Raw genomic sequence first — 24,360 nt, 5'->3', positions numbered from 1 at the left:
GGGCCGCGCGGAGGGCGGGCCCGGCGGCCATGGCGGCCATGGCGGCGGAGCCGGCAGTGCCCGACTACGAGTCGGCCGAGCTGTACACGCGCGCGTTCCGCGTGGGCGCCCTGGGCTTCGGCTGGCGGCGGCTGCTGGGGCCGCCCGACCTCTCGCTGGCGGCGGAGGAGGAGGAGGACGCGGACCTGGCCGTGGCGGCGGCGCTGGACTGCGCGCCGGCCACGGCGGCCGAGCTGCGCGCCGTCTGCAGGTAGGGAAGCCCGGCTGTGTGCCGGCCGGGATTTGTGGCTCCGGTGCGAGGGGGATGCCGGTGGCCTCGCTCGGCGCTGGTGTGGGGAGGTGGCTGGTGCTGTCTCTGGATACCGCGGTGGTTCTTTGGTAGAGGCGGAAGGTGCTCGTGCAAAGCCGCTTCAGAGCGGCCTCTTCCGGGCCTGCGGCACGCGTTTGTTTCTATTTCCCGAGTAAATACAAAGTCATAGACTGTTAGAGGGTTGGAATGGACTTAAAAGCCATATAGCCCCATGCCATGTCCAGGGACACATTCCACTCGACACGATAGCTTAGAGCTCCATCCAGCCTGGCCTTGAACACTGCCAGACTTCCAGCATCCACAACTTCTCTGGACAGCCTCTTCCGGTGCCTCGCCACACTCACAGTAAAGAATTTCTTCCTAATACCCAATCTAAATTTTCCCCTTTCTCATTTGTACTGAATACTCCTTCTCCTGTAGTGCAGTCCCGTATGAAGAGTTGGTCACCAAAATCTCTGCAGGCCAAAAATGCTGTGAAGGCAGTTTTTGTGGAAGGTGGTGCTCCCGTTGTGGAAACCTTGTTACATCCGTGAATTTGAACAGTTTGTTGCTTAAAGTTACATCGGTAAACATTTAGCAACGTGTTACTAGTTAAATACTTAAACGTCTTAATGGTTTTAGGAGACAGCAGTTGTACAATGAAACATACATTTTACATGAAGAAATAAGCCAGGCATCTGTTTGTATTAGCAAAGAATCATTAAATGGGTTGGAAGGGACTTTAAAGATCATCTTGTTCCAATCCCTCTGCCATGGGCAGGAACACCTTCCACTAGAGCAGGTTGCTCAAAGCCTTGTCCAGCCTGGCCTTGAATGCTGCCAGGGATGACAACCACAGCTTCTCTGGGCAATCTGTTCCAGTGCCTCAACACGCTCAGAGCAGAGAACTTCTTCCTAATACTACATTCTTTTAGTTTGAATCCCTTAAAAACATCATTTAGAGTAGTTCAGGTGGCTGGCTGCATACAGTACCCGTTGAGTGTCTCTTGGTCCTTAACCTCCACTGACTTGTTTTTCTCAGGGCTGGTGTTGAAGTCAGAGGTATGTAAATACTTTGTGAGAGTTGAGGCAGCAGCAAATCTAACTATGGCCAGAAGGCTGTCAGGTCACGTGGACAGTGAGGATTGTCCTTCGCCTGTAGAAAAGGCCTGATTTTAGGCAGTAATTCCTGTAGAAAGCATCACAGTAATTTACCTGTAGTCTGTCGGTAAGGAAGACATGCCAGAGTTCTGATCCTATCTGTATAGGTTTGTGCTTCATCTGTCACGGTTCTGGTGACTAGCACAAATTTTTGCCATTACTAGACTTAGTAAACCTAGAGGATGATATTGGTTTAAAGAAAAAAAAAGTATTCTGGAGTGGCAGAAACTGTGACAATTACAATCTGTAAGCTCTTCAAGTCTAGATGGTCCCTGATTGCTCGTGTGCTCCCTTATTTTCTGTGGCAACTCTGTTGCCTGAACATGTCTTTTGCTGTTTTCATTTGAGTTCCAAGGAGTTTTTCCTGTGGTTTCTTTATTTGCTCTCCACATTCCTTCTGCTTTTTTTCTTCTGTTCTGCTTTCTTCAGCTTACACCTGCTGCATTTCACTTGCTGTCTGCTGTTTGCTGGTGTTACAGAGCAATGCTGTCTGCTTGAGGCCGAGTGTACTGTGAACAGTGATCGTTTCAGAAAGAGAAAAAAGACTGATGATCTATGAAGGGGAGAGAACTGATCATCTGACAGCCTTTCGTTTGCTTTGCAGAAGAATTAAGCTAAACCTGCACATCCTGGTGTGACCTTTCCCCTGTTCAGACTAGAAATCCCAATCTATAATCTCCATGTGCTTTTGCTTTTAAATTGAATGGCCCTAGCCTCTTGAGTCTCTCCTTAACATTTGCCAACCTCAAATCGCTACCTCTGATCACTTTCACTCACCTGCTCTGAGCTGCTCATACTCCTATCTTGAAGAGAGATGAGAACACTGGGCTGCACCAAGATCTGTTCTGTGATATCCTGGGATCATTTATTACTGGTGTAAATATAACTTTATAAGTGCTGAAATGAACACATAATGGATATAAACACAGATTTTTTTGACTCTACTTCTAAGGAAACTTCTGATAAATTAAGTAGGTTTTCTTTGGGTAGAAGAGAGATAGGAAGATGTGGATTCTGCTACATCTATTTTAAAAATAGTGTTGGGTTAAAATAATCTTTCATGGATTCAGGATGAAATTTTTCAATATCCAGCATTAAAATCTTTTTTCATAGTAGTGACATAGTGTACATTTAAGTACTCCTGACAATGTAGAGTCTTCTGGTGAAGAGAAATGATATCATGTTTAAATGCTATTTAACTCTTGGAGCACCCCAGTGTAATGTAGTTATTGCAGTGGGTTTTTTGTTTAGTTGGTTTGGGGTTTTTTGGTTTTGTTTTTGTTTGTTTGGTTGTTTTGTTTTGGTTTTTGGGCTTGTTGGATTGGGGTTTTTTGTTGCTTTTGTTTTTTTGGGGTTTTTTTGGTCTTGCTTTGTTTTGGTTTTTAATTATTTGTCTGTTTTGTTGGGGTTTTTTTGGTTACTTGTTGGTTCCTTTTTTGTTGTTGTTTTGCTTTTTGGTTTTCTTATTATTATTTTATTCTATTTTCTTTCTGTAATACATTTCTGCAAACAGAATGCAGGAAAAAATTTGTCTTCCCTCACTTGCATTTGACTCAGTAAGAATGCCTTGCATATTGCTCAAGTGGTATGCTGATAGTCATTATAGAGATTGTTCGTGTTTTCATCAGATCTTAAACAGATGTAAAATTGTGTCTTTTATCTGGAAGATTCCATCAGTAATTCTCTTAAATAACCTAGGTGTCAAAAGAGTAAAATTCTAGGTTTTGTTCAAATGCTTCAGGAGTCTGTGAGCAAAGAAGTTTACCTTGATATTCATGATTGGTGCTTGAGTGAATGGTGGAGATGCTGAGTTGTGTTATTCTGTTTTGTCTTCTGTGGGATGTGTTTCTTGCATGTATAGAGCAGGCTAAGCCTCAAATCACTCTGGGTTTTAGGTAGGTCAGGAGAGGTAAGGCTTGCAGGTACCTCATTCAACTTCAGCCCTAGTTCACCCACTTGTTTTATTAGAAGGGGTAGTTGTAAATATCTCTTGGGACGTGTTATAAAGCTGCATTAAGCTAGCATTAACGTCTTAATGCATTAGTATTTAGTGTCTTGTGGTATTAGTGTCTCAAAGGTGATGAAAGTACTACCTTTAAAATATGTGCAATATAAAGAGTAACATGAACACTGTGAGTGCTTATTATAAAGTATCAGGCCAAATACTAAAATATCTTTGAATTTCTAAAAGGGAAAACTTGTTACACTGCTAGAATATCTGGAAAATTAGTCACAGACTTTGAATACTTCATTGGTAGTCTGCTTCCAAGTCTACATTTCCAGAGAGTTCTCTTTGGCCTTTTTATTTCTGATCACCTAAAAATATCTTTGTAGGAGACATAAATTTGTATAACACTTGGTATTTCACTTTTTTCAAGAGACACTTTCAACTATTGTTCTTCATTATGGTCCTGCACTTCACCTTGGTTTCCATTAAGCAGCATGGGCAGAGTTTTCCCCTCTCTGTAACTGTGTGCACTAAGAGAACTTGTGCATGCAGGGAATAGTCTCTGTGGGGACACAGTAGGATCCCAAGCTTGCAGCAGTCAGGAGTGAAGTGTTCCTAGTGAAAACTCTGTATTGCACACACCTCCATGTCTTAGATGTCTGACTTAGCCTTAATTTCTGAAGGGATCAGCATATAATTCCTATTTGTAAAGCCCGGCTTCCTCAGGACAATGGACTAAGTATTGCTTACATAGTGGAAGGAGGGAGCTCTGGCATGGCCTGTGTTTATGGCCACACAGCAAAGCCTTTCCAGACTTCAGTGCATGTGATACAATGACATATGTAATTAACTATTAGATGGATTTTTCATACTAAAAAAGGTGCTCTGCCTTTCCTTTAGAAATTGAGGGTTTCTGACTTTTCAGGAGTGAGAAGTGGCAGTACCAGTGCTTGCAAGGTTCAATGGAACTTGTCAGGGGTTCAGTGTCAGTATCCCTTTACACTGGCTACCTTCCAGTCCTCACAAGGAAAAAGAGGAAGGAATTTTAATGTCAATTATTTTACATGGTGTCTCTTTGTAGCAGCTTTTCTGAGGATATTAGTTTTTTCCCTGAAACAGGCAGTTAATGGTCATGGTGTGGATAGCACAGCCAGAGATCCCACCTAGGGCTATGGGAAGAAAGAAAAGCACAAATATTGTTGGTAGGTTCTGACATACTGTTAATGGGTTCTGGCACAGAAGGGAAATGGGAAACTGTCACCTTTGATGCAAGGGAAACTTCACAATGGTAGGTAATAAACATTTTCATGATCCTACATAAAATTCCTGTGATGTTTAAAAAACTGAATACAAAGTAATTTCCTCAAAATGGTATATTTATATGAATATTATACATATTCAAGTGACTTGGACTCTTTGGTGTCTAGGATCACTGATCCATGTGCCGGGAGACTTTGGATAAATAATTTGATCATGACAGTTTTACAGAAAGGCTCAGTTGTAAGTTGATTTTTCTGTCAGGGGATATCCTTTACTTGGTTACACGGTTGTTCATAACACAGCACTATGCTGCCTGGAAAACAGCTCCATCTAAAATGTTGAACTGTCTTCTCCAAACTGCTGTTCTCCATCTTTCTGTTAGTTAGATTACTATTTCTCAGCTGTGTTTCAGTCTACATTTGACACAGGATTAACTTGGTTGTCTCTGCCTCCACTTCCTCAAGTGGGAATCTAAGGATAAGATCCATTCTGTTTCCAGGAGGTTGTGGCTCATTACTGCAAAGTTCCTTTTAAAATGGTGCTTCTGAAAAAATCCCATTTTCTCAGTAATTAAAAAAAAAAAAATTCTATTTGAGACAAAAACTGTGAAACAAAGTTTAAAATTTTTATGTTGCTGAATGGTAAGTAACTAAACAATAGTAAATTTATATTACTGTCAATACCGAATGACTTTATTGGCTCATCAGAACAAAGCCATCCACCACAATCAAAATTTTGTCTCTGACTTTTGCTTATTGTCAGCTGGTAACAGCTGATTCCAGATTTCTATTTCTCAATTACTTTGTATTCCTATGCAGTTCCACTCCGGAGGTTATTCATTACTGTAGTGATATTATTGCTGACATGGGGCATGTTATAAGATTATAATGAAAAAGAGTATAATGAAACCATAAATGTTATTGAGGATAAATGGTACAGTCCAAAAGGTTTTTCTGGACTTCACCAGTGGTAGTTTTGTCCCATAAAGAGATGGGCTTGCACAAGAGTTTGCTGGGATTTAGACTGCAGGTGGACTTAGGCACTGGAGTAATCCCTGCCTTTATAAAGTCTGCAAAAGTGGAGAGACAAAAGCAATCAAGTCTGATTCAAAGCAGTTCTCTATTTTAAATATTTTTTTCTCAGACTGTTTTTAAGCTGAATAAAATTCTATTGTGATTAATGCAAAATGCTTCTGTGAAGGACTGCAGAGCAGGGGATGTACATATGATGATTCCTCTGAATCTGGTGTGCTGCAGGGCACAACCTGAAATGGGAACTCACAAATGTGACCAGGTGGTGAAACCTCCTCCAGGTTCCTGCCTCTCATACTTCTATACAGACTGTGAGAAATCACTGCTGTGTCCAAAGAGGATAGCTCCAGATTTTAATTAGATATCAGGTAGAAATTGTTTACTGTATAGAGTGGTGAGGCATTGGAACAGGTTGCCCAGAGAATTTGTGGATGCTCCATTCCTGGAAGTGTTCAAGACCAGGCTGGATATGCCCTTGAGCAGCCTGGTCCAGTGAAAGGTGTCTCTGCCAATGCTGCTGGGAAGAATGGAACAAGATGGTCTTTTAAGGTCCTTTCCAGCCCAAACTGTTCTATGATTCTGTGATTCTATCTGTTTTTTTTTTTTTTTTTTTTTGTTGTTGTTGTTCTAGCATTGATATGTTAATGTCTTCTGAGAAAGAAGAAGACCCAGATGTTATTCCTGAAGATAGCAGTCTGCTCACTCTTCGGTATGCTGTTTCAGTGCTCTCACAGTACCCGTATTGGGATGGGGTGGAAGATCAGCATGGAAGTATGGCTGGCTGCTTGTTCTCTTTACAGGCAATGCTTTCTGAAGCACCCTACAAAAATACTGTAAGGGAGGAAAGACCAGCTTTATGATGGCATCATTGGTATGAGTCTTCTGAATGTTGCTTAGGAACTTTTTTAGTAAGATATACAGAATATGCCTTCTTTCTTATTGGAGAAGGATTTCTGGACCTAGGTGCTTTTGAAGTAGTGCCTAAGTTTGGTGTGTGCAGAGGCCTTCTGATAATCGTGTGTGAGGTTCTTGCAAAGAACCCTATCTCATACCTCTAGTAACTCTCAGTCACTCTGTAACAGCCAGACTGTAAGTACTGATGCTGTATCCAGATAATCTCTTTATATGAGCCCATTCTGTTTTGTTGAGTTTTGTTTTGTAAATGGAATTTATTGATACAACTGGTGCATTTCAGAGAAAAATCCAATATATGTAAGGTTTCTATCAGCTGGCAAACTTGGCCAGTTCAGGCCTTTGCTGTACTTAACATAGCACTAGTGTAAAGAAATGTGTTTAGAGATGTGATCAGTGATTGTTACTGAAAACCCTTGTGGAGGTCTGGAGGATAAGTAAGCTTATCCTGGATGTTAAGGATTGGGTGTTCATGTAGTGGTTAAATACATGTCTTTTAGTAGGTATTCTACTTATGGTACTCTTTCTTCTACAACTGATAATGAATGTTTGTGTTTTGGTTTTCTAAAGTGTCTATGCTATGGGGCTGAAAAAGAATACTTGTGGGTTGTTTCTTTCCTTGTGTTTTGCTTGAACATGAATTCAGTTTTTTTGAAGTGGAAAGAATTGTTGAGACAGTTTCTTTAAATGTCACAAAGTGTTTTATCCTAGGACAACCTCTTCAAAAATTTTACCGTTTTTTGTTGAGTGTAAAATTGCTCACGAGCAACCTGTCATTTGCACATGAGAGGGAAAAAACCCACTAGCTGAAATCCACAAGCTGGCCTGTGCACTCTCAGGTTTTATGAGGGTCAGGAGATGAGTATTTTAGGTTAGTCTGTCCCACTAAGACAGACCGGAATCCTGCTCTTTGAAAGCAGCTCTGTAGTAGTTGTGTCATTTAAAAATATTAAATTCTTGAAATTCTATATGGAAATTGTTAAATGAAATTTTGTCTTGTGTTGCTGCCCCTCAGAATGAGGAAGAAGGCCTTAGAGAGGAGAGAAGAAACAATTATTGTGGATCGGGCTTGCAGACAAGAAACTCTTACCTATGAGATGGTAAGTTGCCTATCATCTCAAGAGGCTCTCAAGACAGCCAAAATTGCTTTTTTATTCACCACTATGAAATGTAGACTGTAAATGTTTGCAGATACAAGTTTGCTGGTAATGATTAAAGATAAAGACATTTTGTAGAAAGATAGGACAGGAAGTCTGTTAGTACTGGATGCAGTTAAGGAGGAACTCCATCTCATTACCACTATATGACTGTTTTGTAAGCTGTGAACTTACAGCTAGACATAGAGCTAGACAAAATGTGTAATGTTTTGTTCCTGGAGTCCAGTGTTGGAAACTAAGCTTCAGTGTGTGAATGATTGTGAGCTACTTTCAGTAGGGCTGCAAGAAGAAAACAGTAGCAGCACAGTGGTGGTAAATTCCTAATTCTGAGCTTTGTAAACCAAGTTTTTCAGCCATTCTAAACTGCCAGGAACCAAGGCCCCTGAAAAGCCTTACTGGAAGTTTTTAACTGTGCTTAATAAGTTTGGGGTTTTTTAATGATTTCTTCTTGAAGTCCTAAACAGCAAAACCTCATTTCATGAATGTTCATAGAACAATTAAGGTTAAAAGACCTTTTTAACCTGTGATCATTGAGCCCAACCATTACCTTAATACTGCCAGATCCACCACTGAACTGTGTTCCTAAGCACCACGTATACACATTCTTCGAACTCTGTCAGGGACACTGAAGTCCTGAAGTCCATGGCTTTAGCAAGCCATGAACTGCTTTAAAAATTAGGGACAGAAGTGAGGAAACGACCGCATGTGACCATTAGACCTGTTTTTCCCCTTGAGGTTTCCTGGTCTGTGGTGAGTTATCATGTTTCAGCTGTTCAGAGATCCAGACACATTATGTAAACAACATGATGCAACTACTCTGCTGGGCTCTTAGTCTAGGGAATATCTGAGAAAATATTAGCAACAGAAACCTTCATAAAAGGTTTCAGTGAATACTGCTGCATGCATTGAAAGAACGAGCACATGGTCATTTATTGCATTCTTTAAGCAAGCTGTGTCAGAGCTGTGATTCTGTGGTTGGGACCACAATGCCTTTGTACAGGAGGAGAGCAGTGAAACATGAGTTCGGAATGTGTCACATGAAGAAGGCAGATGTGAGGCAGAGGGCACCAGTATCTCTGAGTCTCATACAAGTTCCTGTTACTAAATCTGAGGAATACTCCATGCTGGTAGGAGGTGTTTGTGCAGGAACACACTCTTGATTTATTGGAAGAGGAGGAAATGGCCACAGAAAAGAACCTTCCCTCATTTTCACAGCTGGGCTGAGTCTTAAACACAAAGCAGGATGAAAATGTAGGGATCATTTACTTATTTTCTAACATACAGTACTGTGGCAAGGGCAGTGCTGGGTTTGGGTTTCAGTTTTGGAGAAATTGTGGCCTCCAGCTATGTCTAGCTTCCCTGATCAGAGGAAGTGTTGCACTGACTGTAATTTTCATATATTTCATTCTGTGTATATTTTCTAGATTAGTGTTTCCCAAACACTAATCTAGAACTAAAGATTGCAGTCCCCCTTTACATATGAAAGCATTCAAAGAGCATTTCACAGTGTTGAGTGGTGAAAGTTGGTAGCAGCTGGGTTCCATGGGGACAAAATGACAGCAGCCTCAAATTCCTTTATGTGGGGCCTCTCAGTAGCCAAGGAGCAGCCAGCTATCTTGCAACAATTCTGAGAAATGAAGGAACATCCTTGCAGTCGGTAATTGGAGCAGTTTCTCACCTTTCCACCTTGGAGAAAGTAGGCTCTTTTCAGTCCAGAAGGCTACACAGTTCACATTCAAAGTTGAAGTTCACATTCAGAAATGAATTAGTGTTCCTCAGCATTTCTCAGGCTGTTGCCTGAGTTTTTTATATGTTTATTATATGTGTGTGTGTATATATATGTATTTATTTTTATATGTGTTTATTTTATATATATATATATATATATGTATGTATATGGTTGCCAGTATAATATATATATATGTGTGTGTGTGTGTTTATGTTTTTCCAGGAGTCACATGCAACTGGAAAGAGGCCAGACAATCCAACAGATCTAATTGAGGAGGGAGAACTACTTTTAACTCTGAACATTTTTTATCCTGTTATATTTCAGAAGGTTGGTATGAAATTCTCTGGGTTGTATTCTGGTTCTTTCCTATTCAGATAATATCTTGCTCTCCCAAGCAGTTAAAATAGTGAGTCTACTGATGACATGTGGTAAACTGTTCAAAACTCTGATAATTTCTTAAGGCTATTCCAGAATCTGGCTTTCTTTCAGTTAGTGGTTTACACAACAGAACTTTTACAATAATTACTCAGTATTTAATTTACTTTACAGAAAGCTCAAAACTTGAAAATAAATACATGAAAACTAAAGTACTTTTTCTTGATTTCAGATAAGTGAGCTCAGACTTTCTGTCTTTTCTGCACTTTCTGATGGAGAATGTAGCGTTTGAGTTCCTGAATAAAACTATTAAATATCAGTCTTAGGAGAAGCTGTGGCAAGATGCTGTTGAGAGAAGCAATGTGCCAGATGCTGCCAGTAATGACCTTAAGCTGTCAAATGAAGAGCAGTGCTAGTGGTGACAAGTTATAATTTATCTGGAGTTTGTATTCTGTGTTCTTTGTAGCATAAAGATCACAAACCCTACCAAACAGTCCTTGTACTGGGCAGCCAGAATCTCACTGAGCTGAGAGACTCTATTTCCTGCGTCAGTGACCTCCAGATAGGTGGTGAGTTCAGCAGTCAGCCAGATCAAGCACCAGAGCACATCAGCAAGGTAAAACTTTCTATGTGGAACCCTCTACATGTATAGGAGTCCTGAAAACATCGAAGGGGAGGCAGAGTTTTGTTTCATTGTTTTTTCTTCAGCACTAAATTCAGCTGCATTGGTTCTGCCTGTTGGTTGCACTGTAAGTAAATACTTCATAGTGGCATTACCAAGATTATCTGTTTTGTGCAATATCAAGAAAAGCATCATCATTGCTACTGCTAGGAAATGAAACTCAAGCATTGAGTTTTGCACAGATATATTCCTGTGAACTAATTTTATTTTGAGCTGTATTATGAAACACTAGAGGTAATGGCTTAATCCCACTAATAATAATAAACTAGACCCTCCCACTGTGCTTTGTTGTTTGCAAGTGGATGCTAATCAAATGTAGGGATGAAGATTATTCTTCTCTCCCAAAGTTGCTACGTATTCTCTGGATATGAGCAAAACAAGTCATCTCTTTATAAATACTGAAATTGAATAATTTTGATTATACATCATATGACATGTGATAATATGTCATATCTTAGAATGGTTGACATTGAAAGGGACTTGTGGAGGTCATCTGGTCTGCTCCCTCTGCTCAAGCAAGGCCATCTACAGCCGGCTTTCCATGACCATCTCCTGATGTTTTTTGTGTATCTCCAAGGATGGAGGTTGTCCTTGGACAATCTCTATCAGTGTTCAGTCCCCTGTGTCAGTAAAGAAGTGTTTCTTGAGGTTCAGAGGGAGCTGCATGTGTTTCAGTTTGTGCTTATTGACTCTAGTCCGGTCACTTGGATTGTAAAATGAGCCTGGCTCCACCCTCTTTACACCCTCCCTAGAGATATTGTATATGTTAATGAGATTCCCCTAGCTGAGCTTTCTCTTCAGGATTCTAACTCACAGCTTTCTCAGCCACTGCTTTTAGGAGAGATGCTGCATTCCCATCATCTTCATGTGCCCCGTACGACTCTATCTCCAGTATGTCCATGCCTCTCTTATACTGAGCAGCCAAGAACTGAAGACAGGCCTTTAGGTATGGCTTCACTAGTGCTGAAGGGAACTGAAGGGTCGCCTCCCTTGACCTGCTGGTGGTATTTTATCTAATGCAGCACAGGATCCCATCTGCTCCATTGGCTGTCTTTGCTGCAAGGACATGTTGTTGGCTCATGTTCAATTTGGGATCTGCCACGATCCCTGGGTCCTTTTTGCCTTGCTGCTCTCCAGCTGAGTGGCCCTCAGCATACAGTGGAACATCAGTTTGTGTATCCCCAGGGGCAAGACCTTGCACTTCTCCTTGCTCAGCCTCACCAAGTTCTTGTTGGCCCATTTCTCTGGGCTGTTAAGATCCTTCTGGCTGGCAACAGGATCATCAGGTGTATCAGCCACCCCTTCCCATTTTGTGCCAGCAGCAGAGAGGGTAACACTAACAGACAGAAGTGAATCAAAGAGTCTGAATGTAAAACACATTCCTACTACTGTCTTCATGCAGGTCATCTGAGAAATCCTGACTTTGGAAAAGCAGTGTCTGCTTTTCCTGTGTTTTGATAGCCTAGAGTTAATTACTCAAAGACACCTCTGGGCATAAATGAGCATCCCCAGACTGGTCTGATGATGGGGAGTGCCTGGTTGTCCATGGTTTTCCCATTTAGAATAAATAGGGATAATCTTTATTGAGTTCTTGAAGGGTGGCTGAGGGAGAAAAGGAGGCTCATGGGAGACATTATTACTCTCTACAACTATCTGAAGGGAGGGTGAGGAGGGTGTAGCCAGGTAAGGGGTCAGTTCTCATGGGTAACAAGAGATAGGGAATGGCCTCAGATTGCACCTAAGAAGGTTTACACTGGTTATTAGGAAACATTTCTGCACTGCAAGGGTGGTCAGACATTGGAACAGGCTACTCAGGGAAGTGGTGGAATCATCAGCCATGAAAGTGTTCAAAAATATGTGGATGTGGCACTTGGGATATAGTTTAGTGGTGAACATGGCAGTGCTGTGTTAATGGTTGGTCTTGATGATATCAGAGTTTTTTTAAAACCTTAATGAGTCTACAATTCTATTCCAAACACTTCCTGGGACCTCAGCATACATGGTGGCTGCTTTGGAAGACAAGTGCTTTCACCGTGAATGGCCCCTTCCTCTTTTTCTCCATCTCTTATTGCTGAGTGCAGCATCATGTGACGTGGGATGTCCTTTGGGTCAGTTTGGGTCAGCTGTCCCAGCTACATTCCCTTCCAGCCTCTCACCCAGCCCCAGCCCACTAGTCTTGGGGAGACTTGGAGAGACAGCCTTGAAACTGTGGAAGCACTGCTCAGCAGTAGCCAAACACTGGTGTATTATTGACTCCCCTTTGCCAAAAATGCAGAGCATGCACAGGGGCTGCTGTGGGGAAAGTTAACTCCATACCACATTAACTCTTTGTGCATTTGATCAGAACACAAAGTGCTTCTTACTGAGATGACAGAGAATTATTGAAGTCTTGTTTCCTGCACACATGCATGTGCACATTCACACATGAGAGCATTTCCTGGTCACATCTGTATAAACAAGTCAGACAGGCAATTCTGGACAGGAAGTTCCAATCACCTCACTTTTAGGGTCTCACAAGAAAATCTAGCATCCTTCAAAATTCTTCTTTAATTACAGTTTGTCACATGTAGACAGTCCATTTGTAACATTCTCTTCCATCAAAGATAATTAACAGTTTATGGCACTCATGCCAGCAGTGCAAAAGCCACCAGATGCCAAATCAACTCCAGAAGCTGAGCTAAACATTAACTTGCCATCACTCTGTTCTCTAAACCATATTTCTGAGTGCCACATTCTCACAGCTTTTCAACACTCCGGGGATGGTGATTTCACCATTTCCCTGAGCAGCTTATTTCAATGCCTGACCATCATCTGCTTGTGGGAAGTAGGGAATAAATCACTTTTTTTTTTGCTTTGCTTCTGTATGCAGCCTTTGCTTTTTCTCATTTTCTGCCTTTCTCTGAACCCATAAGCTTGTTTGTCTTACTTTGTTTCCACAGTCCTGTTAAGAAAGAGGAGTGAGAGCAGGTGGATAGGTATCTGGTAGCCATCCAAAGTAAACACACTGCATCTTGCTAATTTTTTAAAATATTGTTCTTTTTTTAAAGTCAGTGCCTTGCAATTACTGAGTTTGTGCAGGTATGCCTGTATTTTTGTTCTGTGTTTTTGTAGAAGTCCATAACTTCTGTGATGGGGACAGAAATAAGAGCATTAAAGTAACCTGTAATGGCTTGAGAGCAATATCAGCAGAGTAGCTGCATGGTTGACAATCCATTGAGCCTAGTTTGTCACACCAGCATCTACAATCAGAGCAGAACTTTTCTTAGACACCTATAGAATGAGCTCTCTTAATATAATTTAGTTATCCAAAATGCTTGGATTTTTGACATTTTCTTGTTTAAAGTGTTTGTTTATTCTTTCATGACACTAATGGAGGCTTCTCTCTCTGTCTCTCAGGATCTCTACAAATCTGCCTTCTTCTATTTTGAAGGCATCTTTTATAATGATAAAAGATATCCAGAGTGCAGAGATCTGAGCAGGTACGATATTTGTAGATGTTGAGTAATGAAAACTTTAAGGAACATAAAATTTGTTTTGTTTATGACTTGGGATGTTACAGATACTGGAATGTTTAGAATGTTAAGCTGGAATGGACTTTTCCTGCTGTTTTTCCATGATGAATTGGTTTTTACAGAGAAGTTTAACTTTACTTGCTCTACTTATTCCTTCCATTTGCTTCCCTTTTGAAAAGTGTATGAATCCCTTTTTTTAACCTGCAAATGCTGTTTTGCTCTGTTGAAATGAGATTTCTGTGTAAAGTGACAGGTGGCATTTTGTACAGGGTTTTGAGTACCTTCCCTTTGAGTACTTGTGATGGGAATGAAAAGACTTGCCTGTGAGGTAGGAGATGTCAGAAAGACAACAAGCTCAGCTGTGTGGCAGTGGTTGTCCTGCTCAGTCTGGAAAATATGCTGAATGCCTTAATTGTAAAGTTAACATGAGGTCTATGTGGCTGATCAGAAAAGAAATTTGATATTTTAAGGAAGCATGGTCTTGCTGATAAGGTAGTGAGATCAAGATGTTTAAAATGCTTGGTATGGAAGAGTAGACTCTGCTGGACCCTGTTGTTCTGCTAGACCTTGTATATGACTTCAGGGAAATCAATGTTTTACTTCTTGTCTTTCTGTCTGTGAACAACAATGGTCTTCACAAAAGGGCGTGTCATAGCTTACACAGTTTGCAGAGTTAGATGCCTTGTGTGTAGAAGTGTGCTGAAAAACCAGAAAGAAATTTTCAGTAGCCAGTGCCCTTCTAGTGCTAAATTTTGGAAATATGACTGCACTTGCCAGCTTTGTGTTTCTCCTTGACAAAAATGATATTTTAAAAAGCGCTTTTTAATACTTTAAAATGAAGTCATTGACCAAGGGGGCAAAATAACCTGCTAGTAACTTGAATTATTGAACTACTTAAGAAGTATTGTGCTGCAAACAGTCTGACCTGGATGAGTGCCTTCAGGAGCATACACTGACTAAAATTCCTCAGGAAGCTGCCTGGTGAGGACTGAAAGGCAGGTGTTCCACAAAAGCAGTGAACAGTTCTATGACGTTGTAGTATTGCTGTGAAATCACCCTAAATTATTAATAAATGTTGTGAACTGTTTTGATTTCCATCATTTAACCATGTCTCAGTGAAGAATTTTGCATGTCTTCAAGGTATCTCTTTCTCTGTATTCACAGTTCATAGCTTTGCTATGCTGATGGCCTTTCTGTTTTCAGAACAATTATAGAGTGGTCAGAATCTCATGACAGAGGCTATGAAAATCTTCAGTCTGTTAAGATGGAGGACTATGTATTTAATGATTTATCCCTCAAAATTGGCTTTCCATACCTTTACTGTCACCAAGGGAACTGTGAACACATCATTATAATCACAGATATAAGGTAAGTAACTATTTTTTGGGAGTCCTTGGGCAATTGAAAGTAAGTCTTCTCTGAACAAACTTCAGATATTAGACGTTGAATATTTGTTAGGCTAACTTATTTGCTTTAAGACTATTCTGCTGCTTTCTGCAGAACTTAAATTTTTCTTCCATATATGTGGGAGTATCTCTGAAACAGAGTAATCTTCCTTGCTTTTTTTCTATTTAATTTGTGTACAAAGACTGCTTTGTAATTAGTGTGCTATGACTGCTTTGTAACAGGAATGGCAACCACAGTGCCGAGATCTTTCTATGTAGAGCCAATGTGTGGCAGATTTACATACTGATTCTGGAGCACCAGGGAGCAGAATGTTGTAGGCTGTGGCTGGACTCAACAGAACAGTTACTTTGAACTTGAAGCTAAGGGGCAGGAACTGAAAAGATAATAGAGGAATGAAAATAATAGGCTGAGATGGATAGGCCAGGAAGTGAAGTGATGTGATAGTGACTGCGAGGTGGCAGCCACATCAACAGTAGAACCATTGTATAGACTTTGCTCAGTGCATAACTTGGTTGTGTGTAGTGGGTGACAGGTCATTTTCTGTTCCCAGGAGCCTGATGTATCAAAGTGTTGGTAATACATGGTGCTTTCCAAAAGGAGCATAACCCAGAGAAAAGCATAGATATAAATGATCTGAAGATTCACCTGGCAATAAGTTTGTTGGTCTGTATAGGAGATAAAAGCTTTAAAAAGACCACAGAAAGGAGATGGTCTGAGGACTTCTATGTTACTGCACAAACTGAATTTTACTTGTGACCATAAAATCTACAGATGATGCAACTAGCAGTCTATCTCCAGATCTTTGTCTGTGTTAAGAAATATTAAGCAGAAGTCTAGTCAGAGTTTACATGGGAATTTAAATCATACCCTATCTTCAATGTCCATGCTTATGTTCAGATAAATTTCAGTATGGCAACATCTTTATTGTATGTGTGGTATTTATTTATTTCTTTCCCTCAAGGCTTATTCATCGTGATGACTGTCTGGATAGGAATCTATATCCCTTGCTGGTCAAGAAACATTGGCTATGTACCAGAAAATGTTTTGTGTGCAAGATGTATACAGCAAGGTATGCTACATTCTTGATGCTATTGTTGCCTTAATTCTTTCTAGATGCTGCTGCTAACTTTAAAAAAAATAGTAAAAATCAAAGCTCTGTGTGTGTTTTGTGGTAATAGTAGTCTTCACTCTTCAAGCAGTTGACCTCTCTCTAACCAGGAAAAGGCTTTCTGCAAGTAGTGTTCATTTGAAATTGATTTAGGAGTTTCAAAAGAACTAAATGAGTAAGAGATTATTTGGCTCATGCTCTTTTCCATATCTAGAGCTTGGCTATCTTATCAATTACTTTTGAAAATCTTGCTTTTGAGGGAAAATGCTGCATTTTCCTCCTTCACAAGATGTGTGTTTCAAATTAATTTTCCAAAAATCACACAGCGCTTTTGTTTAATCTAGCATCTATGCAGGTATAGGTCTGTCCAACTCTAATATAATAGAATCTAGAGATTTTTAAAAGGCATATAACTTGCCCCAAAGGAAACTCCTAATCTCTACCTGGAGAGTGTGTGTTCCGCTGCTGCTCTTGAAGGAACTCTTTGTGATTTTCTGCTTTTAAAAGAGCAGTATATGAATTAGGTGCTCTTTATATACTTAAGTGATGCTAATTTAGATACAAGAGAGACTTTCAATAAACAGTAGAAATTTCTCTAAAGACTGGTCTAGGCTCCCTGATTTTATAGATATGAATTACTTATTTGCAAAAACATTGGTTGCCTTTTTTTTTCCCCTTAGGACAACTTATGCTCTCAGCCTCTGTTTGACACAGCAACTGTGTCTTCATTGTCTTGCTTGTTTGACCTTAGACTTCTCTGGAATCAGGCAAAGAGCCAATTCCCCTTGAGATGGGAGTCCATCCTTGTGTTCCTAGCAGAGCCCTGAGGATGCCTTCACAATATAATCTGTGAGGCATTTGGCCATAAGGGGAGGTGGAGCCAAAGGGTCAATATGGGGGAAGGATGGGATGGGGAGGGCATTACCAGAGGTGATGTAAATGCATTAAATTAAAACCAGGATTAAGCACTAAGCTTAAGTGGGGACATGCTAAACCATAGACAGCAGAGCTGCTTTGGCTGGCTGTCCAGTGTGTTCTAATCTGTGCAGATAGCATCTGTAATCACCAGAGGCCTTCAGCTGTCATGGCCTCTTGAGTACCATCATAAATTAATTACTCAGTGAAGTGGCAGGCTCTCCTTATGCATGTGTTCATGTGTTATGTGTTCATGTTGACTTCAGTGCTTGCTGGAGTGTGCTGCAATCTTCATCTTGTCTTGTCTGCATCGTTTCGGTCCTGCTTTTAGACTCCTAAAATGGTTTTGATTACTCAGAGGAGCTTGGATCAGTACATATCTGCTCCGTTTCACAGTTTCTTGCATTAAGGGAAAAAAAGATTATCTTTTATGATTTAGATGGCCAAAGGGTGGACAGAAGATTCCTTTTCTTTTTTTTGAATGCACTGTACCAGCAATGCAGGTTTGAGGAGTTTCTCAGGAAGTGCTGCTGGAGCTGCTGGAGTTGATGTGGAATGGGTGTGGAGTTGGAAATGAGTTGCATGCATGGGATAGGAAATAAGCAATATAGGTAGAACCTTGTGTATATAAAATTATTACTGATGTTTGTTGCTGCCATCCTCAGTCCTGAGTAAAATGTTGAGATGTTTGCGACAAGTGCATTGCACTCGTAAGAAAACACTTGTGTTTTGTAACCTGCAGGTGGGTAACCAACAGAGACACTCTGGCACCAGAGGATCCTTGTTTCTTCTGTGATGTTTGTTTTCGGATGCTCCATTATGATGCAGAAGGCAATAAACTGGGGGAGTTTCTTGCATATCCTTATGTTGATCCTGGGATTTTCAACTGAAACTGACACGTGCCAGGATTAATTCAGTGAATGACATTGTTGAATCTATTGCTCTGTGTGGAAGGGGCTAACAGCGGGCCTGTTAGCTAAAGGAGTGAGAAGAAACAAGAAGAAGCTGATAAGGAGCTCTCTCCAAGGCTGTCACCAAGGAGACAAAGCGAAGAGAGGAATTGAAGAAAGTTAAGAATTTTGCAGCTGGACGAAGTATTTTTAGAAAGTTAGTTAAGTCACTGTAATTTCTTACCAATAGAATTATGTTGAATTATTGTGGCCAAGAAGCATAAACAATTGGAAACTGTATAAAAGATCAGCCATGTTCAAGAATAAAGAGTTGCCAACTGAGACTGCTTGTGGTGTCTGCTTTGTGTCATGACTGCCTCAACAGCAACAGCTCTGGCTGTCAAAACCACTGGACAGCTTGGGGTTTGAGCATACTGCTGGGTTTCAGATTAGGCATGTAATCCTCTCCCATGAGCTGGAAGGAGCCCTTTGCACTTGAAGACTATCAGTTGTGTTTTTCTGAGTAAGTAAGTATGATTTTACAGATAAGTTGGCATGCAAAAAATGTAATACACTTTTACAACATTCCAGTAGTTTGGATGCTATGGACTGTAAAAGATGGATGTTTGAGAATACCTGGCAAAAGAGACCATGACTTTAAGAAGCTCTCTGCATCCAAGGCTTGGTAAACCTCTGTGGATGAGATCATGGTCTGTATGTATTTTTCCTTGAAAACTCTGGCAGTTGCCATATTTGAACAAGGATGGATGGCACTGTATTTGTAGGGAGGAGAAAGCTTTCTGAGAGAGTAGCTCAGAATGCTGGTTAAACTCTTGGGGCTTGCCTACAAATGGAAGCTTGCATCTGAAGGCTTTTGCTGTCCCTGGTTTCTGACTCTGAGGACTGATTCTGTAGAGAGGAAACTGCATTTCACCATTACTGAATTGTAGCCTGCCTTTTAAATAATTTTGCCAACTGTTTACAGTGTATGCAGTGTTCATTGTGCACCTGTTTATTTAGTATCATTCTGTTAATTTTTTTTTTTAATTAGAATGTGGCAAATTTGTAGTTTCTACAAGTCACTTGTTAAACTGAAACTTTGTCAGGACAGGATATTCTTTTTTTTTAAAGTCTTCTGGAATTAAGAGTATGTTAGTGGCGATCTTTGTTTTAGGAAAGTTAGCGGTAAATGCTTTTCTTTTGAAAACTTCAGCTAATTCTGGTTGGGGAAGTCGGCCTGCTCTGACAGTCTACATACAGAAAACTGACAAACTGAATCCTGTTGAAGTCTGGTAGCTGCAGGTTCTGCCAGAGTGACTTATTATCTTAGATGTCTTGAAACAAAGGTATCTGAAGCACTTGCAGGACTCCATTGATCACTCCCACATTTTACTGCTTTCTAGTGGTGTTTTAAGTAATTTGAATACAAATCCCTGCATTTTTTAGAAGCAATAACAAAAAAAAAAAGTTGTTTTTTTTTTTTCCTGTCTTGTAAACCAGCCAGCTGTTGGCCTGTGTATTTCAATGAACCAACCACTTGTAAAAGGTGGCAATAGTTCTTTAATCCTTCATGAATCTGCAGAAAATGGAATGCCCTGCCTGTCACAACTGTGACAAGTCCTACTGCTGGGTCTGGGCTGCTTTGTGGTGCTGCAGCAGCTGCTTTAAAGGTCCTCTACAGCTCTGGTTGCAATTTCAGCATTTGCTACTCCTCATCTTTCCTCTATCTCCTCCTTTTTCTGCTGTCTCCCATAAATATACAGGCTTCCCAATCCTCTTCGGTATTGGATCGGGGATCATTTAGAGAGCTAGCTTGAGTTCTAAAGCAGCAATCAGTAGGTTTTTTGTGGGGGCATTTTTTTTTTAATTTTCTTTAGCTGTAGAGAGAAGGGAGTGGCAAAATGTGAGTTTACTCTTTCATTAAATTAATTTGCCTTAAATATGCTGTCTCTCAATCAACCTATTTATCTTCTTAATTAAAAGTTAAGATCAAATATATTTCAAAATTGGTGTTCCAGCAGATTAGGAAATTTTAGTAGGTCAGTCCCATACTTCCAGTAAGACAGAGAGAAACTAGCCACAATCTGGCTGTGGGAATTGAGAGCATTCAGTGCTTAACTACAAAGCTGTTCCTATGATGTGGTCCTCTTTCATATTCAGTGATGCATCTTGAATAACAGATGGAACAAAAAGGTTACGTTAAGTCATAGGTTCTAAAGATCCCAGAAGTTGTCACAGGACAATTCAGTCTGATCTAGATTTGATAAGTCTTTCTGAATGAGTCCTCTGAGTGAAATCCAGCATTGCATACAATGCCCATTTGTAGCTAAATCTCTATGACACCAGCTGGATATTTGTTTTAGCAACTTATTAAATGCTGTGTTTTGGTCATGAAAACATCCAAGCAGGTTTATTACTTCGTGACACAAAATGAGAAAAAAATTTTTTTAATAATCTCTTGTCTGTGTGTTGCTAGTTGAATCTCAAAAACATTAACCTGAATCTGTCATTGGCTTTTGGATTTGATTTTTTTCTATTAAACAGTCAGTGATTAGACAGTATGAACCTTTACAAGTTATTTCAAGCTTCCCAACTGTCTTGCAGATTCTCTCCCTAATGAAAGTTTATGCCTTGCTGACAAGGTGATACAGAACACTGTTGTGTTCTTGTATTGAGGACGAGGGGAGGTCCCTCTGATTTTATGTCAATATGACGTTCCAAAGCAAAACATAATTAACATAAACAGTGCTATAGCATTTCCCAGCGCTGTCCAGGCACTTGCAACATTACCACAAGTCTCCCATGTACTTGAATGATGAACAACTCTACAGGGCTGCACAATATTTTAAGCTGTAGTAAACTCCACTCTTGAAGTAGGGATGCTGTTGTTGAAGTTAACTCTTCTTTAAATTAACTCTTCTTTAAATTTTGTGTATAGCTGTGTTTTCTTTCTTAAGAAAGAATCAGCCTTATTCCTTGTGAGACAAAGTGACTGCCCAGTTAGCTCTTATGCTGGTATCTTTCAAGAGACACCGTTTAGGGCTGTTCAGGCATCTTTGAAGGTGAGATGACCCATTCTACAGTTATGTCAGATGTTGTGAATTTAGGTTATTTCTGGTTTGTAAATGGGCAGTAAATTTAGACAGCAAAGGCCCAAGCACTCTGTCTGTATGGACAGGGTCATTGCATCACACAATCAGGACCTTCATCTCTGCATCCAATCCCAATTAACTCTGAAGCAGTGACAAGTGCTCAATTCAGCATCCTTGTCAAATATATAGTAACTTTTTTTTCTAGTATAAGGTTTGATAAAAAGGAATGGTAAAAAATGGGAAATCCTTTATGTGAGGATTTCCAATAACATCTTTACAGAAATACTTCCAAGGGTAAAAGTGGAAGCTGTTTGAGTTTCTTGAGGTTTGAATAAAGTACATCTTCTAGCTGGAATGTGGAAATCCGCAAAATTCAGCATATAGTGACTAACCTCTATTTGTAAACTGAGAATGCTGCTTATCTGATAGTCAGCCTGTACAGCCATGTCAGTCATTCCCCTCAACATTAGTCTGTTGTGAAGTGCTAGAGATTGCCAGAGGTCACAGTCTGTGGAGGCCAATCTTTGTGGTCATCTGCCAAAGACAACTTCATACTGGAGCTGCTATGGTGATTGAACTTGCAGGTTTAACTTCAGGTGTTATCTTCAAGATTTGAAATGCAGGAGCGAGCAACCTCAAAATGTCAGAAGCCAACTTGGCAAAGCAGGCAAGGTTAGCCAAGTAGAGATATTCTTTTTGAGTCTAGGCAGACCAAGAAGTGTCTTGTGCGTGCTTGGTGAAGCAAGGACAGGGGACATGCATGCAAGGAATACAGAGATGTGGTCAAAGCTCATCTGGGGTTGAAGCTTTCCAGAACTGTGGGCACAATAAAAAGAGGGTGGGTTTTTAAATATATCAATAGCAAAAGGCGGTGCAGAAACAACATTGGCCCTCACCTACAGGATGAGGATTGTCACCTCACCAACACAGACAAGTCAGAGATGTTACTGCTTTCTTTGCCTCTCTTCAGCATGGGTTATGGGGCATGGAGGTCCCGGTGTCCTGAGCTGGAGGATCAGAACTGTGAGAATGATCAGCTCCTAGTGGACCCTGAACTTGTGCAAGATCTGCTGGATCCCTTTTAAGTGTTTGGGGCTTGATGGGATTCATCCAAGAGTACTCAAAAGAGCTGTCTGATGTCTCTGCAAGGTCTCTCAATAATTTTTGAATGATTTTGGGAATTTGGAGAGGTCCCAGTCAACTGAAATCTGGCTAACATTGTTCCAGTTTTCAAGGACATCAAGAAGGATGACCCTGAAAACTACAGACCTGTCAGTCTCATTTCAGTAAATGATGGTAAAATTATGGAGGAGATTATTCTGTGAGTTCTGGTAAAATTATGGAGATTATTCTGTGAGTTCCTGAAAACATCTGAAGGACAATGCAGGTTTCAGTCAGAACCAGCACAGCTTCATGACAGGAAAGTCCTGCTTATGAAACCCAACTTCCTTTTATGACAAAGTAACACACCTAGGCAATCAAGGGGAGCCAGAACATGTAATCTTTTAGGATTTCAGTAAAGCTTTCAATACTTTCACAGTATCCTCCTGGAAAAACGTGTCCTGTGCACAACACAAGAAATGCCTCGTGAAATGGGTGAGCAGCTGGCTCATGGGATGGGCACAGGGGATTTCAGTGAATGGGATGGCAGCAGACTGGTGACCTGTCACTGTTGGGGTTCCAAAGGGCTCCTCATCCTCTTTATTAACAGCCTGGATGCAGGACTTGAAGGGATACTGAATAAGTTTGCCAATGGTATTAAACTGGGAAAAGCTGTTGACTCCCTCAAGGGCAGGGAGGCCCTGGAGAGAGAACTTCATAAAGTGGGAAGGCCAAGCAATCACCAACCATATGAAGTTCAACAAGGGAAAGTGCCAGATTCTGAGATGCACCAGGGATGGGTGCATCCCTGATGTATGGACAAACTGGGGAATGAGAAGCTGTAAGCAGTGCCATGGAAAGGGACCTGGGGGTCTTGGCTGATGGCAAGTTGAACATGGGTCAGCAGTGCCCTGGCAGCCAGGAGGGCCAGCCCTGTCCTGTGGGGCATCAGGCACAGCATCACAGCCAGGCAAGGGAGGGGATTGTCCTGCTCTGCCCTGAGATGGGACAGCCTCACCTCGAGGGCTGGGGGCTGGTTTAGGTGGCACAATATAAGACATGAAAATGTTAAGAGAGTGTCCAAAGGATAGCAGTGAGGATGGTGAAGAGCCTTGAGAAGTGACTGAGGTCACTTGGTCTGTTCAGCCTGGAGGAGACTGAAGCAAGACCTCACAGTCTACAACTTATTCACAAGGGGAAGAGGAGGGGGGCAGGTATAGATCTCTTCTCTGTGATCAATGACAGGACCAGAGGGAAGGGCTTGAGGCTGTCTCAGGGCAGTTTAGGTTGCATATTCAGAAAAGGTTCTTCACCCAGAGGGTTGTTGGGCACTGGAACAGCTCCCCAGGGAAGTGGTCACAGCACCAGCTTAACAGAATTCAAGAAGTTTTTGGGCAGTGCTCTCAGCCACATGGTGTAACTCTTGGGGTATCCTGTGCAGGGCCAGGAGTTGGGACTTTGATGATCCTTGTGGGTCCCCTTCAACTCAGCATGTTCTATGTGTATTCATAGGATTTTCAAACTTTAACTTTCTAACCTGGCTGTCCTCTGTCATACTACAAAAAAGTTATTACAGTATTGGGCAAAGTCTGTGTTTCAAGAAACACGCTTCAGAGAGGTTTGTACCTGTTCTATTCCCTTTCATGCCTCCAAGAGTTAAAACATTTTACCAGTGTTTCTGTTAAAATTCTAGTTAGAGGTCCTCAAGTTAATGGCAAAGCAGTAAAATCAAAATAGTACTAAAACCAGACTCATGTTTTTCCTATGAATGGCTCTTTCTATACAAGGATG

The 24,360-nt window shown here is 40.9% G+C and overlaps 1 protein-coding gene across 3 annotated transcripts; it reads left to right on the top strand.

The window, feature by feature from the left end:
• Positions 1 to 18,720, top strand: SNAPC3 (small nuclear RNA activating complex polypeptide 3). 3 transcript variants are annotated; one of them, XM_059873479.1, is made up of 9 exons: positions 2 to 250; positions 6,321 to 6,398; positions 7,617 to 7,701; positions 9,710 to 9,814; positions 10,329 to 10,478; positions 13,941 to 14,023; positions 15,260 to 15,424; positions 16,425 to 16,532; positions 18,229 to 18,720. In XM_059873479.1, exons 1-9 carry the CDS (start codon positions 30 to 32, stop codon positions 18,374 to 18,376), a joined length of 1,143 nt encoding a protein of 380 aa, XP_059729462.1. In that variant the 5' UTR covers positions 2 to 29; the 3' UTR covers positions 18,377 to 18,720. The 3 variants fall into 3 exon arrangements, with proteins under 3 accessions (XP_059729465.1, XP_059729462.1, XP_059729463.1); XM_059873482.1 differs by lacking the exon at positions 10,329 to 10,478 and having other exon boundaries at positions 1 to 250; XM_059873480.1 differs by lacking the exon at positions 6,321 to 6,398.
• The last annotated feature ends 5,640 nt before the right edge of the window (positions 18,721 to 24,360 follow it).

The sequence above is a fragment of the Haemorhous mexicanus genome, chromosome Z (assembly GCF_027477595.1).
Source record: "Haemorhous mexicanus isolate bHaeMex1 chromosome Z, bHaeMex1.pri, whole genome shotgun sequence".
NCBI lineage: Eukaryota > Metazoa > Chordata > Aves > Passeriformes > Fringillidae > Haemorhous > Haemorhous mexicanus.
The sequence above is the reverse complement of the archived record's forward strand: the minus strand, read 5'-3'. Positions and strand labels throughout refer to the sequence as shown.